Source organism: Corvus kubaryi, unplaced genomic scaffold (assembly GCF_017639235.1).
Source record: "Corvus kubaryi isolate FWS band 111438036 unplaced genomic scaffold, C.kubaryi_AGA036_p1.0 37394, whole genome shotgun sequence".
NCBI lineage: Eukaryota > Metazoa > Chordata > Aves > Passeriformes > Corvidae > Corvus > Corvus kubaryi.
This window is the reverse complement of record NW_024581133.1, coordinates 10,251,675-10,267,959: the sequence shown is the minus strand read 5'-3', so window position 1 is coordinate 10,267,959 and position 16,285 is coordinate 10,251,675. Positions and strand designations below refer to the sequence as shown.

Genomic DNA, 16,285 nt, shown 5'->3' with positions numbered 1-16,285 from the left:
AACTAAGGATTTTCTCTGCTGGGTTGTGCCAGTTGGCATCCTGACAGAAAAAGACACAAACATGTTGCAGAAGAACCCCCCCAAGCATCTTTACTCAAAGAAATTACATCTGTATCTAATTCAGAGGAAAATAACATACTTTATGTGAAAACACTGTCCACTGTTCCGCTGCCAAGCCAAGACACACATCCTGTACAGTGATCCGCATCTCCCATTCTTTGTCATTCAGTTACATACAGAAATTCCCTTGGGCATCCAGATGTTCCTGATGCTGACATTCATGCTTAACTTCATTTGGAGCCACTGTCTTCACAGTTTAGGGAAGCGTCCCCTGAATTTTCCTGATTTGGGCAGAACATGAGGGCAGTGAGCAATTCCCCATCTCTCTATTCTCATTTCATGAAGTTGCCTGAGGACAAACCTTTGCCTCTACCATTTTTCACTACACTGGATAAACCTCATGTATTTCAAAGGGCAACCTGTTTTCTTTCCTTACCCAAATGGAACTGTGTATTTTTCTCACATTTCTGGTTTAAAATGAGAAGCTAATGCGATCAAAGTGGATTTCAATTACAGTATTCAACCATGACTAAGTCAGCTGAGACTCTTCCCAAGCCAGGACCAACACATGTTCCTGCAGGAGCCTTCAAATTTTAGGAAAACAATTTCTTCTGTTGATTTATATAATCTCTTAAGAATCCTCATTTGATTGTAGCTGAAAACATGACTCCCATCATCCCAGGTGGAGGAAGAACACTATGGTTTGGTTTGGGTTTTGCAAAAATCTAAGCCGAAGGCGGTTTGGATCTTCTTTCATCTAATCTGAACAGCTGAGATGATCAAGGGTGGGGATGCGTGGGTGAGGAGATAAACATTCCTGCTGTGCAGTCGGTGCCTGAATGACAAGCACTCTTATGATGGATGTCCATAAAATGAGACACCAAGGCAGAGCTGTGAAGGTCTGTGTCTGGTACTTCCAGGGGTGGGGATGGAGCAGCAGAATCACCTGAGTCCTTCTGGTCTGGTGTGGAGAGGGGAAGCTGTGACTGCTCCAGGATGCTGCTCAGTGGGTTTTCATCACAAGTTCTTCCAGCGCCCTCTCCCTCTGATTCCCACAAAGCAAAAGAACTTCTTTGATTTCATTTTGCTGGAAGCCCATATCATTAAACTGAGCCAACAGATGCAGGAATTCAGCTGCCTGGAGGAAGAATGAGAAGACAGGAGTGATGTTATCATGGATGGATGTATCATGGGGTTGCAGCAGAAGCACTACTGTGGGACAAGGCTGCAGCCAGAAGATCTGGCTGGGTTGTATCACCATGACAGCAGATCAAGGGCACACATATCCCTGGTAGCACTGAAACTTCTTAAATAAGAAATACTTAATAAAGTCAGCCTCCAGCTTCACTTATTCCTTATAACATTTATATCAATTCCATGCAGTGTTTGTTGGTATTATAAAGAGAGCAGGGAATGGCAGTGAGCACAGCTGGAATTCATTTGTCCTGCTCCCCACCTTGCTCGGGCTGGGCCCCAGTGCCACAACACCAGAGCTGCGTCCCCAATAAATAAACCCCTCCCCAACACCAAGACCCGGGCGCCCTCCCACTGCCACTGCCCTAGGGAGCTCCACGGCAATCCTACAGGCATCGGCATCCCAGCAAACAGTGCCAGCCCAGATTTCATGCAGTTCTATCTCCCCAGACTCTTCATTACCCCCAGGAGGAGACTGATGATGGAGACAAATGCCCAGTTCTCCATGATTCTACTCCATGGGGGTAGAAGGGAGAGCTGGCAGGGCAGGAGAGAGCATGAGTGCTGGTGGGCTTAGGACAGGGGACTCCCTGTCCAGGAGCTGAGTGAGCATTGTGCTGCACAACAGGGTGAGAGGAAGGGTGGAGAAGAGTGAAGGAGCAGGTGTCCTCCCCCAGGGGTCCTTATGGTGACATTGCCCCAGAGGTCTGAACCTCCACGAGGCTGCAGGAGGGGCTGTGGAGGCAGAGGGAAGCATGCAGCCCACTGGAAAAGAGAGCCTGGAGGACACAGCACAAAGTGCTGGGCTGTACCATTCCATTCTGACCTTTTTCTCCGAGTACTGGAACATTTCCATGGCTTCCTCCACCTGCCCTTCCTCATAGCCCTGCTTCAGCAGCCGGTCACAGGCACCCAGGTAGCTCAGGAACTGCAGGGGAAGACAGTCAGGTTAATCCAGCCTTGCAGGCATGGGGAGCAACACCAGTCAGGAGCCCTTTTGCCACCTCCCAGGGACACACCATGAGAGGGACATGAGCCACCACCATCCTGCTGGTTCCCATCTAATGTTCAGCCAGGGTGGTCTGTCTATCTGCAGGATTCCCAGTGGGAGACAACATCTTGGACTCCCTTCACCCTCCCAGGGAGAGAATGGGAACAAGGTGGAGAGAGGACAAGGAGCAAACCAGACATGTGAACATGTGAGATACAGAGCGATGGCCTCCAGGCTGCAGGGTGAGGCAGAGCCTGTCCCAGTGGGATGACTTCACTCAGCTGACCCCGCATCCCTTTGATGCACCAGGGTTCAGTCACCCATGGGTTTGTTCCAGGGTCTGAGTGCAAAACTCACCCCAGGGGAGACCTGTGTGCTGTCATTACAGAAAGTAAACAGTTATTTTTGGCTTTCCTTGTTGTTCTTGGAGTGCTGACAGCACAATTCCCAGCAGCATCTTTAAAATACCATGAGAATCACTTACTGTTCAAAAACATATGAGACAGGCAATAATAAAGGAGCTATACAATAGCAGGGTGAATAAAAACATCCCACAGGTCTCTCCAAAGCTTCTTGATCCAAGGAGAAGCTGATTCATCTCTCCCCAGATCCACCAGCGCAACAGACCTCCACCCTCCCCAGCACTGCCATAGACAAGGAGAAGGACTCAGTGAAAGACCATAAAACACATGAAAAAGACAAAAAAGTCTCTCAAACATTGAGTTGATCTATTTTGGCTGAACAGTTGAGTAGGGATTTTCAGAAATACCAGCCTTAAGGAGTGCAGTAACTCAGAAAGGAGTCACTGGTCATTGGCATTCCTCAACTGATATTATTTCTCTCGTTACCAGGCTAATGACAACCCCCGATCATTGCTGTATCTTCTTCCCCTGTTGTGACAGAACAGCCACTCACCCACAGCATAACACAGACAATCCTGGCAGCCTGGTCAAGCCCAGCATGAAATTGGTGCCTTTGTCAACTCAATGTTTTTTATCGCTAAAAATATATATATATCCTCAAGACTAAACAAAAAGATTTTTTTTAACACTGACCAGCTGCAGCCTTTGTCATGTCTCAGTTCATATGTACATTGAGGACTCCATGGATCAACGATGCATTTTGAATTTATCAATGATCATGGATCAAAATGCAATGGTGCCTTTTAGTCCATGACATCCTACATGATGAACCTCTGGCATGCTGGGGCAACTAGTCCTGCTTGAGCCTTTCAGAGAAGTTCTTCCACCAAAATTAGGCAAGCATTGCTTCTAAAGAAGGTTACAGAAGGCCTTGCCTTCTCTACCAGGGTGGGCTCTGCCAGTTTCACTTGACGCTGCAAGGAAGTTGAACAATTTTTGGCTACCATCTGATACTTCAGTCAATCCTCACAATTGAAGTAGTCATTGTCACACATCGAAACCTCTATCACCACCAAGTAACAAAGAGCACCCATGCGTCTTCTTTTTAACTTCAGCTGGAACATATTTTCCAGGAAGATTTAGACTAATTTGGTAGTTTGGTACTCATAAGAGATGCATGAAGGGTCAGGCTTTATCTTGGCTGCATTGGGCATAAATGGGAAAGATGGGAACTGCCGGTGAAGAAGGCATGAGATAGAAAGCAGACCTTGTCTTTTGGTGCAGTAATCTCTTCTCCAAGGGAATGGGAGTCCCTGTGTTTATACAGAAGGGAGCAGGCTGTACCCATTTCCATCCTTAGTAAGATGCACTCTTTCTTCGTTTTGAACCCAGCAGGCTCTATGAAACAACATGGGCTGGGCTCTGCCCATCTGTGCCTAGATGAAACCTCTATGGATTGAAGACATAAAGCTTCCCTTCCCACGGAATGGGAAGGAGACTGGCAGCCGGCAGTGGCTGCTCGGCACCGTGCCTGCTCATGCCCTGCCAGGATCTGCTCCTGCTCCCTGGTTTGACAACCCCATGGATATCCCTCTTGCTCAGCTGTGATTAAGACCCTTCTCTCTCTGCAAGAGCTACTTGGATAATTTAGCCCTAAAATCCTCTGCTGGGATGGGCAGATTCAGCCCCAAGTTTGCCAAGGGAATCAGAGCCAGCAGCCTCCCTCTTGTCATGGATGCTCTGAACCCACCTGGACCATTGTGACATTTGTCTGGACAAGCAGAGACATTAGGAATGAGGATGCAGCACAGCAGGCAGGGACATACTCACATACCAGGGGTAGGAAGAGGCTGCATGTTAAATAGTTTTAATAAATTCCAGGTTATTATAGAGGGTTCCTCAGGAAAAGAGCTCTGGGAACCCACTGCAGTGCTTGTATGGATTCCCTGCTAGCTCCAACACAGAGAAGTTGTGTTTTGGAGAGAGCCCAACCAAATCTCCAAGGTATTCCCACAGTCCTGCTCTGACAGGATGAGCCATGGCAATAATCACACAAATCCAACAGCTGGGAAAAACGATGTGCAAAAAGTTTCCATGTATGGGTGCAAAATTTGTACCTCAAAAGGACATGATGCTTCACACAACAGATTGAACAGATAACAAAACCAGCCATGATTATGCGCTGAAAAGCTGAGGGCGACTCATTGCTATTTTATTACAGCAAAAGTGTAATCTCATGGAAAACCCTGTCAACTGTGGTCTGACACCAAAGTGGAAAGCCAAGGCCATCAAAAATCCACCCCAAAGTAGACAGCCATCCCTTTCTCCATGAAAATCAAGTTTTCCTTTACCAAATTTTCTCACAGTGCTGTGCCAGCTCCACCAACCTGACTTAAGCTTTGCCTTCCAGTCTTCTGGAGGGTGAGGATGGCTTTGTGGGTGGGGTAGCCCAGGGCTATGACGGGCTCAATGAGGTCTCGCTCCTCTTGGCTCAGTGCAGAGAGCAGGTCAGCCGAGGAATCCGTCTGGGATCTGTGGGAGCTGAGAGGTCGTCCAGGCGTGGAGGCAGGGGGGAGGCAAGTGTAGGGGCTGAGGGACTGCAAGGAAAAAAGCAGATGGTCTTATTGCTCCAGGTCATGGAATGAAGTGAAACGACCCAGGTTGAGGCAATGCTTCTGAATGATGGTGGTTACCTTGCTCTCTCCAGAAGAGGAAAATTCCCATACAAGGAACATCAAATGGGCATCAAATGAGACTGGACTTAATTAAATCCAGGCTCAGCTATTAATTGCAGGTCAGAGAAGACACAGGTCAGCTCAGGCTGGGTGTTGTACAAATACACAGGTGTTTAATCTTTCCTTAAATACTCCATGTCAAATGCAAATGCATATAAATTACCTGGTCATTTATGTGTCTGATGGCTTTATTGCAGGTTTTCAGTAATTCATCTCCTAAATCTCTCAAGCAGCTGGATTAGATGCAATTTCTTAAAAGCAGGGTGCAATTCAGATTTAAGGTGACAGAGTATTATTTACTCCATCCTTTCACATCACTGTCTCTATCACTAAATGATCTGTATTTCTAGTAGGACTATGAAGTCCAAAGTTTCCCAGAAAAGACATAATGACTGTAAGGGAACATTTCCCTATAAACCCCACTTATATCTGTTAGAAGGGAATAACATAGCAAAAAGAGAACAAAACCCCCATATTTCACTCTTTTTTTAGTGATTCAATTGAAAATCAGATTAGACCCTGCTTGGGAAAAACAGAGATGTTTTGGTCAGAGCAAGTAAATGTGCACCCAGAAAGCTTCTTTCAACCTCAGTGAGAAAAATCAAACCCTTTCTTCACTTCTTGTGAAAACTTCAGCAATTCCTCATGGGTCCAGTGTTTCCGAAGCCCCATTTTGGTTCCTTTTTCTGGCCAGCCCCCACCAAATGAGACCAATTCGATGCCCTCCACCTCCCTCCTCTCACAGCAATGAACAAAGGGCCAGCAAAGGAAGCTGCTCACCGGTACTGTGGGCTTGTGCTGCTTGATGGGAGGGATTGGCGCCGCTGTGGCTGGTGGAGTTGGCAACTGGGACATGTGCAGACCTGGCCCATACTTGACACTGCAATTGGTGCCAGGACACTGGGGGAGCAGCCGTGGCACCGGGATCCCCCTGCTCCCTGTGGCAGCTCTGTTCAAAGGATGCACCAAAGCAGCCAGCTTCCTCCTGGCGGCTTCCAGCTCGTTCTTCATGTTGTTAAATATCACCATGGATCTTCTCTGCTTGCTGGGGTCTGGGCTGGCTGGGCTGTGGATATTGTTCTCTGGTGAGGGCTCCAGCCAGCCAGGCGATGTCTTTGGTCGGGTCTGGTAGAAGCCAGGACGTGAAGACACACTTCTCCCAGAGCTTCTCCTCCTGGAGAGGAGCCTCTCATCCTTGTCATTCTCTTCCCAAGAGGTTGAGGAGTACTCATCATCCGAGTACTCACCCTCCTCTGAGTGCCAGGTGTCACTCTCAGTGTCGGACAGGGCCGCCCTGCCCTTGGCATGCCCGTAGGAGCTGTCGGCTGCGCTCAGGCTGACGGAGCGCCGCACTGCCCCGTCCCGACCTCGCCCCCCGTAGGTGTCAGTGGGGTCCACCAGCAGCAGCCAGCATGGGGGAGCTGTGGGGACGACTTCGGAAGTGACACGATGCCGGGAGGTTTGCTGCTGAGAGGCCACCTCCACCCAGTACAGCACTTTCCTTTCCAGTGAGAAGTCGTGCTGTGAAAGAGCGAGAGCAAGCTGGTGAGGACATGTGAAACCAGAACACATGGCATGGAGCAAACCATGCACTCCACAAGGCATCTTAAGGCTGCAGCCTTCCCATATCAGCTTCTATTTCCCTGAACATTAGGGTTGGCTGTAGGATTGGGCAGTGGCAGCCTCATCTCTATAGGGAATCCCCAAATTTATACTTGAAAACAGTCTATCTACTAAGTCATTACTATTGTGAGTTGCACCTACAATTCTTTGGAAAAGTGTTTTATGCTTGGAGGTGTTTGTGTCACTTTGACTGCTGTGGAAGGTAGGAGGGTGCAGACAGAAGTGGGCATCCCAGTTTTAGACACCTGCAGAGAGGCACTGCATTCAGCCATAGGCTGCCCCCAGGATGGTGGCAGAGCTCGTTTGTGACCCTCAGCAACAGTGCTTGGCAGAGACACTTCAGGCACATGGGCCAGGGAAGATGCCACCTTGGGCAGAAGCAGAACCAGCCACGGGATTCTCTAGTGGCGCCAGGGGCTCGGCTGGTCCCCAAACAGAGTTGTCATTTCCACATAGTTCAGCTTAAAATATAAGTGTGTTTGTGACTGAAATCTGAGGGTTTTCCTGGAACAAACAAGTCTTGCCCGTCCCAGAGCTCTCCAAACAAGGTCTCCTCCTGACAGGCAGGCAAGTACATTCAGAGCCCAGGAATGCTGTTTTTACTGCTCCTGCCACTTGGGTCAGTTGTGGACCCAAATCAGCCTCCCGGAGGAAAACACCCCCACATCCCTCCAGAAGGATCAGCCTGAACCAGCAGCACAGTGACTTGGCCTCAGAGGGGAGCACCAAATCATCTCCAAGTAGGGAGAAACACGGGGTATTTTTGTATCTATTTTTATATTTATATATATTTATATATTTATATATATATATATAAAAATAGGTATATGCTGCCGGCACAGGTAGTGTTGCCTGGTTATAGCTGGTAGATTTATTGGTAAATATGTAATAGATATTATTAATAAAAGAGACAGTGGTAACTCCAGAGTAGAAAACAACCCTGGAGCAGAGCCTGAAGTTTGTCCTCCTATCCCAGAAAGACCTAACCCTCCTGATTGGAAAGGATTTTTAAAAAGCAACCCCAAACCAACCCCATTGTCACCGCCACACACCACAAATCATCCTCACCTCCTCCCAATACTGCTGCAAACCAGACAGTGAAGAGGAGGTCAGTTAGGAGGTTTCCCTTCCCTTCTTTCGTAAGAGAACACTGCTGACATCCCTTTGAGCATCCCCCAGCAGTGACCCGGGTGTGGACTCACCATGGTGCTCATGAGGATGTCAGTGCAGTCGGGGACCTCAATGTCCGGGGCAGTGATTAAAGTGATTTCTCCCTCTGAGTCCCCATCGAGGCTCATGGCCATCCGGAAGGGAACTTCATCCAGGTAGTTCATTGGTGCTGCCTGATTTCTTGCTGCCGGGAGGGAAACAAAAACTGTAAAAGGAAGGACTAGCATCTCTTAAGTTGGGTGGAAGGAGAGAAAGATGAGCTATTTCAAGCGCCAGCTGGGTAAAAACAGATTGGCAAAATCTTAATTACTGACAGCAGGAAGCTTTGTCTGAACTAACCTTTGCTATTCTCAACTTGAGCCAGCAGGACCTGACCAAGTTTATGGCTTCGTTTGGCAGAGACCCTGGGCATTTTTCTCCTCCATACCCACCCTGCTGCTTCCCATCCCTCCTGTCTCTCCCCCTCCCTCTGGTGCCATCGCACGGTCCCTTCCCCAAGCTGGGGACAGATTGAGCACTTATTACAGTCATAGAGGGAGAAAGCACAGCCAAGGAGGACAGCTTGCAGGTCTCCCCTGTCTGTGCAACCTGTGGTGATAGAGCTCATGCACACAGCCTCGTGTTGCTAAGCCACCACATGCAGCATCCCAAGGGAGCTGGGGTGAGGGCATCCCTTCTGGCAGCAGCCAACTGGGAGCCAGGCAAGGAGGCTGGTGCATCAGGCAAGCTTGGGAATTAGGGGGATGTCAAACAAGCCATTTTTAAGATCAGCTTTCAGGAACCATGCATTTATTTTAAGTGTGGTGATGGTTTTAGATCAGGAATTGCAGGGGAGAGAAAAATTGCTGGTGAACTGGGAACGGTGTCAGGGAAAATATTACTGCAGTAGTGTTGCCATCAGGTCTCTATAAATGTCTCGGTTTAGTAAAAAGCCATTACTTGCTGCATGAAGCCTCAAGCTTTCAGCTTCCCAGTGATGACAGTGTGTAAAATAATTTCTTTTATAAATTATAAACTGTTAGGAGCTGGTAGCCAGTCTTCCACCGAGTTCTGGTACTGGCAGTATGTGCCTGCTCATCCCAAAGTCCTCAGCACTCATCCTCAGGTCACACAGTAAATATGTATGTGACATCCCTAAGTGCTTTTCCCAATCACTTTTTTCCTTTAAAAACAAACAGCTTCTAGGACAACAAGGATAAACATACCACTAAAAGAAAATATGCAGAAGAATATACACAAGAATGACAAAACTGCCTGTTTAATGCAAAAATGAGAGTCTGTAATGGGAGATGGGGTTCAGGGTAGTTTCCTGTGTTGGCAAAGGACTCAAAAAGAGCTTGCAGGCCAGAAAAAGTGACACACACAGTCAACATGTACAATCACTCGGTGCAACTCAGCTGGCTGTACCAGAATGACAACAGGGCTGTCACTTTGCCTGCTTACACCAGGAGCCTTTAATAGCTCTGCACAAGCAGAACCCCTAACGAGCTTTCTGCTCCTGCACATGTCCTGCCACTAACATGCGACACAGGCAACGTGTTGGGATCCCACATGGAGCCAGGCCATCTGCTCAGCTTAAGAGGGCTCAGCCTATGGAACAATCCACGTCAGCACTGGCAAAGGTGACACCTGAAAACATCTGTAAGCAAAGCCACCTTCCCTCAGCTTTTTGCTACTCCTCGAGCAGCTCCTGCATGCAAGGGGGACAGACCTTCCCTGCAGCTTGGGCTGTAAACCGGCTCTTCTCAAAATCCCAGGGTGCTGAGGAAAGGAGTGTCTCAGCATCTGTCACCCAGAATGCCTCCACTCAGGTTCAAATTGTACTTCAAGGGATTGGGATGGGTAGTGTGTGTGTCTGAAGCCACAATTAAGAAATATATGAGGAGATGATGGTACTGTACTTTGCTGTATTTCACTGTATAAATACTGTGCTCTAAGAGAGGTTCCCACAAGTGTTAATTCCCAAAACCACAGTTTAGAAAACAAGAAGTACTTTGGGGCAGGAGCAATGACAACAAAAATGCTACTAGAAAAGGGTAAAAGAGGGTCAGTTATAAACACCGACTCCCACCAGAAGGGAACTCCTACAAGGGCTCTGACCTCATCTTCTCCACACCAGTCCTGCCCACTTCCACACTGCAGACACCAACCAGTGCACACCAGTTCACATCAGGAAGAGGATGTGCCTAAACAGCAGGAGAAACCTGACCTGCACCAGGACCAGGGGAGGAATAGGATACAAATGAGGCTTGGAAACTCACAGCCAACCCCTCTCAGAAGTGGGCTACACTAAGTTCTTAAAACCAGTGGGAAATATTATACTCAGAAAAACAGGAATCAAGTCTGAACATGCTTTTTAATTAATACCCTGTGCCCATGTATTTTATGAGTTGAGATTTTAAACATTCCTCCCCATGTGTGGCTTCAACAACTTCCTCACTAAAGCTATTAAACATTTTAATGCAGATGTTGCTAGACAGGAGCAAATACACAGAACAAACCACAGAACACACCTAAAGGTAGATCCTCCCCTGGCATTTTCAAGCCCTATGTTTATTAGCAATATGAAGCTGTCCTTACCATCAGATGAACTCATGGAGCTCTCCTCGCACAGCACAAGGGAGAACACAGCTGCTGCTTTTCTGCCTCCTTATCTACTGCTCAGCTCTTTAAATTCCTGCAGTGTCAGACAAGCAGCTGACTTGGACAGCTTTAAGATAATCATAGCTTAAGTGGTTGGCCTGTTCCATCAGACATGCTGATGGTATAAGGAGCCTAATTGTTGAAGCAGAGCATCCTCTGGTCACTAAGCTGCCTGAACTGAAACTGTTGCGTTTGTATTGGTTTTATGCAGTTTTTTTTATTTTTATATTTGAACTTGTGTGTTTTCATCAGGGAAGACTCCCCAGGATCGGCCTTGGGTCTGGAGTAATGAGATGCTGGAAGTGACATTAGGGATGGGAGGATGTAGGGAAGAGCAAATCAGAATGACACCTGCAGAGGACTTCATGGCAATCTGTATTTTGGGGTGCTACAGGTGAGCAAAAACTGCAAACTTCTGCACTCATATTCTATCAGAAACTACTAGTTCACGTCTCTTACTGACAGAAACCAGTGCAAAGGTTCAGCGAGGACACTACTAACATTACACCTAAAGCTCAAGTATTGAATTTAGGCAATGACGTGCATGAATTACGCACTGTTGTGACGCCAAGAGGCAAAGCACTGGAGAGATTAACTTGATTCCCACACATTGGGGCTAAGCAAGAATAAGGACTGCAGCTCTGGAAAGGTGCCACAGCAATCTGCGTACAACAGCAAAGCTCCAAATCCATATGGCCCATCACAGTTACAAGAAAACTGTCCAGAACATGGAAAGCTTTGACATCAGATGCCTCTGTCACCTTGCAGGAGGGAGAAGTTCCTTCACACAAACCTTTTCCCAACAATTCTCTCCTCGTTGGAGTTGTATTTGATGCAAAGTACTCAAACAAATCTCTCCCCCAGCATGAAAATGCTTTAAACAAAAAATCAAAAATCCCTTTTTCTCTATTTGTTCTACACAAAAAAAACCAACTTACAAAATAAAGCTGTGGTTTTTAATCAAATACTATAGACGTGATGTGTCCCTATACAAAAATATCTACATAGGCAAAACACTTGCAGTAGGTTAGACATCAGATTTTATTAGGTTTTTTTCCAGCAGGCTTATTCATCAAATTTTATTTATTCGCATGGCTATCGGACCTATTTCACCACAACTGGGAATTTTTTCCATGTTTTGGTATCAGTTTTAGTCCACAAAAGTAAAATAGCAGCAGCTGCTTTACTCAACCTTGAAAAACCCTGTCTTGTTTGTACTTCAGGATTCGTTTAAACTTGTAATAGGTTTGTCTCTACACCCAAAAATACAGGAACTATTTTGACAGTGATGCTTGACATGTTTCATTTAAGAAGAAAAACATGTTTACTAATGATCTCGTCTTATTTTTTTTAATTTCTTCATTTCTGAAGTTTTTCATCATCCTTTATAAAGACAAAAGCCACTAAAAATGGGATATTAGTACTGGCACAAATACCACTATCAGCAGTGTTCCTTTATTAAGATTGAGATTTAACAAGAACTTGCAGCAGGATTGTAATTCCACACCATGAGAAGCCTGGCAGCTCTGGGCTTGCTCAGCTAATTCCCTGCACAGTCAATCAGCAAAAACAATTCTTAAACTTTTTTTCAAGACGTTCCAGTAAAGACATTCCAGTACCTGGCTGCCGAAAGAGAGGACGAGACTTCCTCTTTGGACCCTCTCATATTTACACATGTAATTATAACAAAGCAGTCCTCCAAAGTTAAAATAATTTATAACTAAATTATCTGACAGCAGTGGCCCAAGTATCATTGGTGGGGAGACTTGGGAGAACCCATCCTGGAGGGATGCAGCTTGCTTCGGGGTGGTCAGCTGGCACCAAGTACTGATCCCATTCATGCCTTTAACAGAGAGAGCATTGTTTGAGAGGAGAGCTGGGATTTATTTGGTGGTAAGATTTATTATATACCCACATAGATGTTACTGATCAACACAAAACCCTCTATAATTTTACTCTTAAACTTGTTTTTCAAAAGACAAATGTGAAAATTCAATGTTCTGGTGTTAAATGGAATGGTCATGCATGGAAGTGCACTCTGCCTCACATGAGCATCTGTTGGATATGACTCAAGCAAGAAACTTGAAAAAAACCAGAACAATCCATTGCATAACCATATTTGGAAGCTGACAAACCAAAAGGGGCATTGAATTTATAATTGCAAAAAACACTGTTTGTCATCTCTGATAATAAAATTCTTTCTTTGGTTTTACCTGATCTGGATTAGAGCTGCTACAGAATGTTCAGCTTGTAAGTAGTAGTCTCTGAAAGGCTGCAGTAGATGGGCGAGCGGGAATTCAGCTGTGAAAACACAGACACAGAAACTGTTTAATAATCCGGAAAACCCTTCCATTCTAGTGAGTCTCAGAAGCCCCAGATTTGCCAAATCATTTGCTACTGCCTAGCTGTAACCTGAAATCAGGTCCCTAGATAATATATGAAGGACTGTTTACATGTTACACATCTCCTGGTCCGTACCACAGCTGTCAGAGGAAAGCCAAGACTAGCAAAACTTTTCCTGACTCCACCCTCTAAATACAGGGAACATACGGACACTGAATCTTTACAGATTACCTGAGTCACACTTACCAAAGCAGCAGAATAAAGCACCTATTGGGTTCTGGAAGTCTTCAATCTATTCTTTTTATTCTCACTTCAGTTTAATCTACAATCTCTTCTTGCAAAACATTATGAAACCAGCTTGAGATGTACTGCAGTCCATGTCAAAGAGCTCAACAGTTCCTCTTACACCACAGGTGTTAACAGCATTATGTTTATCCCTCGTTCTCAGACCATAAATTACTCCAGTGGATGATCCCTTTCTCAACCAGATCTGTGCCTGCATTTCAAATCCAGTGTCTGTGAGATGGGGATGTGGTACGGAAAAACACTGTTAAGAACAGCATGCAAAATTTACCTGGATCCCCAAACAGCTTGGAATCCATTTCCAGTTTCTGCTGTAGTAGTTTTTCCCTTTCCTTCTTCTGTTTCTTTTCCATTTCCCTCTTCCTTTCCTCCTCCTGTTCTCCCTCCAGCATAACCCTTAATGCTCTTTCCTCAGCTTCATACAGTTCTGTGCGAGTTTTGAGCAAAGTTTTGAGACTCTCCACCTGATTTTCAAATGCTTCATCTGCTGAGGGGGGTGGACAAACACCTGAACAGAAAGAAAAGTGATTTTAAGTTTTCATATTCAGAAGGGGGTTTGTTACCTGACTTGAGAGCAGAGCTGGCAGAATCTCAGAGGAACATGATCTTAACCTTGTTAACAGATGGAATTCTTACTGCAATAATCCTTCTTCTAGAAAGTGCTTGGAAACATAGGAACACAAACACTGAATTCAGCATTTTGTACCTATTCTTGTAATTAAAATCACAATAAAGAGACAGCTTTTTGAAGCTGCACCTTGTTAGTCAGCACAGGGCACTCTCATCTTATTTCCTGCGTGTGCAATTTAAAAAGTTTGGATCAATCTTGTAATTAACCTTTCCTGGCAGCAGCCTCTTTCCTCAGTTTCCGAAGCTTTTCCAACCCACGCAGGATGTCCATCATCCTCTTTGTGTCCGCTTGCTTCTTCCGGACTTCAGACAGGACACTGTCAGCAGCAGCCTTCAGCTCTCGTTCCTATGAAAGGAAGGAAAAAACAGACAAGATGCGTGAAATATTCCTTGAAGACAAGAATCCAATGATATTTTCAGAGATTAGCAAAGCACCAGAGAGCAGAGTGACTTCACAGTAATAGCAGTAAGTCAAGTCAGCCATCCAGCCTTGCCTTTTTATGAAAAAAGGTCAAAACACCACAGAGTTCAGAAAACAAAAAAGAATGCCGTGGGACTCATACATTTGGGCTGAATCATGGAATTGTTAAAGCTGGAAAAGATCATCAAGTCCAACTGTCAAGCCAGCAGCACCACAATGTTCACCACTAAACCATGTCCTCAAGTGCCACATCCAGACATTTCTGAACACTTCCTAGATGGTTTATGAATTGTGAAAGCCTGAGAGCCTTTAACCACAGAAATTTAGGGAAAATATCTAACAATAAACAGAAACCATCCCAGTTCCACAGTTCTGCAATTAAAGACCATTAACCTGCCATAGTCTGACCACAAACCCTTCCCCAGCAGCTGCTCTGGACCATCCCAGCAGCAAACCAGCAGAAAGGGAGCTCTTTAGCCAAAAACTAACAGAAAGGTGCCTACAGCACTTCCCAACGAGTCTAATTTGAGGTGGGTTTTTTTGCTTTGGAGATGTTTTACTTCCTGATGAGATCAAAAAGCTTGCAAACCACAAGCTTTAGAAGGATGAAAGCAGGAGGCAAGGCTGATGGATACTGAAACAGCACTGACCACCACAGGGTAGCTGTGAGCTGTATGGGTAGGCTGAAACTGGGAACCAGAGAGGAAAACCTCCAAGAGTTCAGAAACAACTTAAACCCCAATTTCATGTCAAGGCCTAGAATATGAGGGCAAAACCGAGCTGCTCAAGACTTCTAAGGAAGAAGCAGGATTGCAGGCCTTGGAAACAGCACGTCTCTCAGCATACTGAAATCATGCAGCACCTCGATGGCACCCACTGAAGCGCAGGGGTCAAAGCCAGGTGCGGGACAGGCACAGCTCGCCGTGACTCCGTTACCGGCAGGTCAACCCCGCTCCACCGCGCTGTCCTGGAGCCCCGAGGAGAGGCAGGACCAGGCGCTCAGGACCGTACCCGGTTCTTTTCCTCCACCTCCTGGATGCACTTAGCCCGCCACTGGTCGATCTTGGCCTCCCGCTCGGCAGCCCGGGCCGCCTCCTCCTCCTTGGCCGCCCTGGCTTCGTGCTTCCTCCGCTGCAGGCGCAGCCTCCTCTTCCTCGCCCTCTCGGCCTTCCTGCGCAGCGCCTCGCCGTAGCCGGGCTCCCGCAGGGGCCGCACGACCTCCCGCAGCTCCCGCAGCGCCGCCTCCGCCTCCTCCCGCGTCCGGGCCCAGCCCGGTTCGTCGCCCTCGTCCTCGCTGCGTCGCAGGGCCCGGCAGAGCGCCGTCAGCCGGGCCACCCGCCCCAGCGCCGCCACCGCCACGGCCCGGGCGCTGCTGGGGCTGGCGGCGGCGGGCGGCGGTGGCGGCGAGGGAGCGGCGTGGCGGCGGCCCAAGAACTGCGACAGCCACAGCTCATCCTGCTGCCGCTGCACCGCCTCCTCCTCGGCCGGTGCCCGCGGCGGGGCCGCCGCTAAGTAGGGGACGCCCGGCGGGAAGCGCGGTCCCCCCTCACCCGCAGGCGGCGGCAAGAAGAAAGGCGGGGGTGCCACCGGCCCCACCGCGAAAGGCGCTGGGCGGACGGTGGGGCCAGGGAAGGGCGGTGGGAAAGCGCGGAACGGCGGCGGGAGGCGGGCGGGGAACGGCGGCGGCTGCGCCATGATCCCGCCACAACCCTCAGCGCGCCGCCATGATGCACCTCAGCTCCCGCCTGAGCACAGCGCCACAGCGCCGCCTGGCGGCCGGGAGGACCCGCCCCGCCCGCCTCTCGCCCCA

At 47.6% G+C, this 16,285-nt stretch overlaps 2 protein-coding genes across 3 annotated transcripts; both read right to left on the bottom strand.

Moving 5' to 3' along the window:
• Positions 1-64: 64 nt before the first annotated feature.
• UBAP1L (ubiquitin associated protein 1 like) lies at positions 65-13,079 on the bottom strand. Of its 2 annotated transcripts, none has more exons than XM_042039699.1 (6): positions 12,992-13,079; positions 8,168-8,319; positions 6,123-6,863; positions 4,995-5,204; positions 2,081-2,182; positions 65-1,198 (listed from the first exon to the last, which is right to left on the bottom strand). In XM_042039699.1, the coding sequence occupies exons 2-6, from the start codon at positions 8,297-8,299 to the stop codon at positions 1,064-1,066; spliced, it is 1,320 nt and encodes a 439-aa protein (XP_041895633.1). In that variant the 5' UTR covers positions 8,300-8,319; positions 12,992-13,079; the 3' UTR covers positions 65-1,063. The 2 variants fall into 2 exon arrangements, with proteins under 2 accessions (XP_041895633.1, XP_041895632.1); XM_042039698.1 differs by lacking the exon at positions 12,992-13,079 and adding an exon at positions 10,716-11,718.
• On the bottom strand, positions 11,802-16,226 carry PDCD7 (programmed cell death 7). The gene is made up of 5 exons (XM_042039700.1): positions 15,487-16,226; positions 14,262-14,400; positions 13,696-13,932; positions 12,992-13,079; positions 11,802-12,621 (listed from the first exon to the last, which is right to left on the bottom strand). Exons 1-5 carry the CDS (start codon positions 16,168-16,170, stop codon positions 12,504-12,506), a joined length of 1,266 nt encoding a protein of 421 aa, XP_041895634.1. The 5' UTR covers positions 16,171-16,226; the 3' UTR covers positions 11,802-12,503.
• Positions 16,227-16,285: the final 59 nt, after the last annotated feature.

What these genes read in the sequence shown, in the direction of transcription:
- UBAP1L (XM_042039698.1), bottom strand. An exon ending in ACATCCTCATGAGCACCATG is followed by an intron (nt 6,864 to 8,167) that starts GTGAGTCCACAC and finishes GCTCTTTCACAG; the next exon opens with CACGACTTCTCACTGGAAAG. An exon ending in AGCACAAGCCCACAGTACCG is followed by an intron (nt 5,205 to 6,122) that starts GTGAGCAGCTTC and finishes TTTTCCTTGCAG; the next exon opens with TCCCTCAGCCCCTACACTTG.
- PDCD7 (XM_042039700.1), bottom strand. Translation starts at nt 16,170, where the DNA reads ATGGCGCAGCCGCCGCCGTTCCCCGCCCGCCTCCCGCCGCCGTTCCGC. An exon ending in AGGTGGAGGAAAAGAACCGG is followed by an intron (nt 14,401 to 15,486) that starts GTACGGTCCTGA and finishes TTCCTTTCATAG; the next exon opens with GAACGAGAGCTGAAGGCTGC. An exon ending in GCAGCTCTAATCCAGATCAG is followed by an intron (nt 12,622 to 12,991) that starts GTAAAACCAAAG and finishes TCTCTGTTAAAG; the next exon opens with GCATGAATGGGATCAGTACT.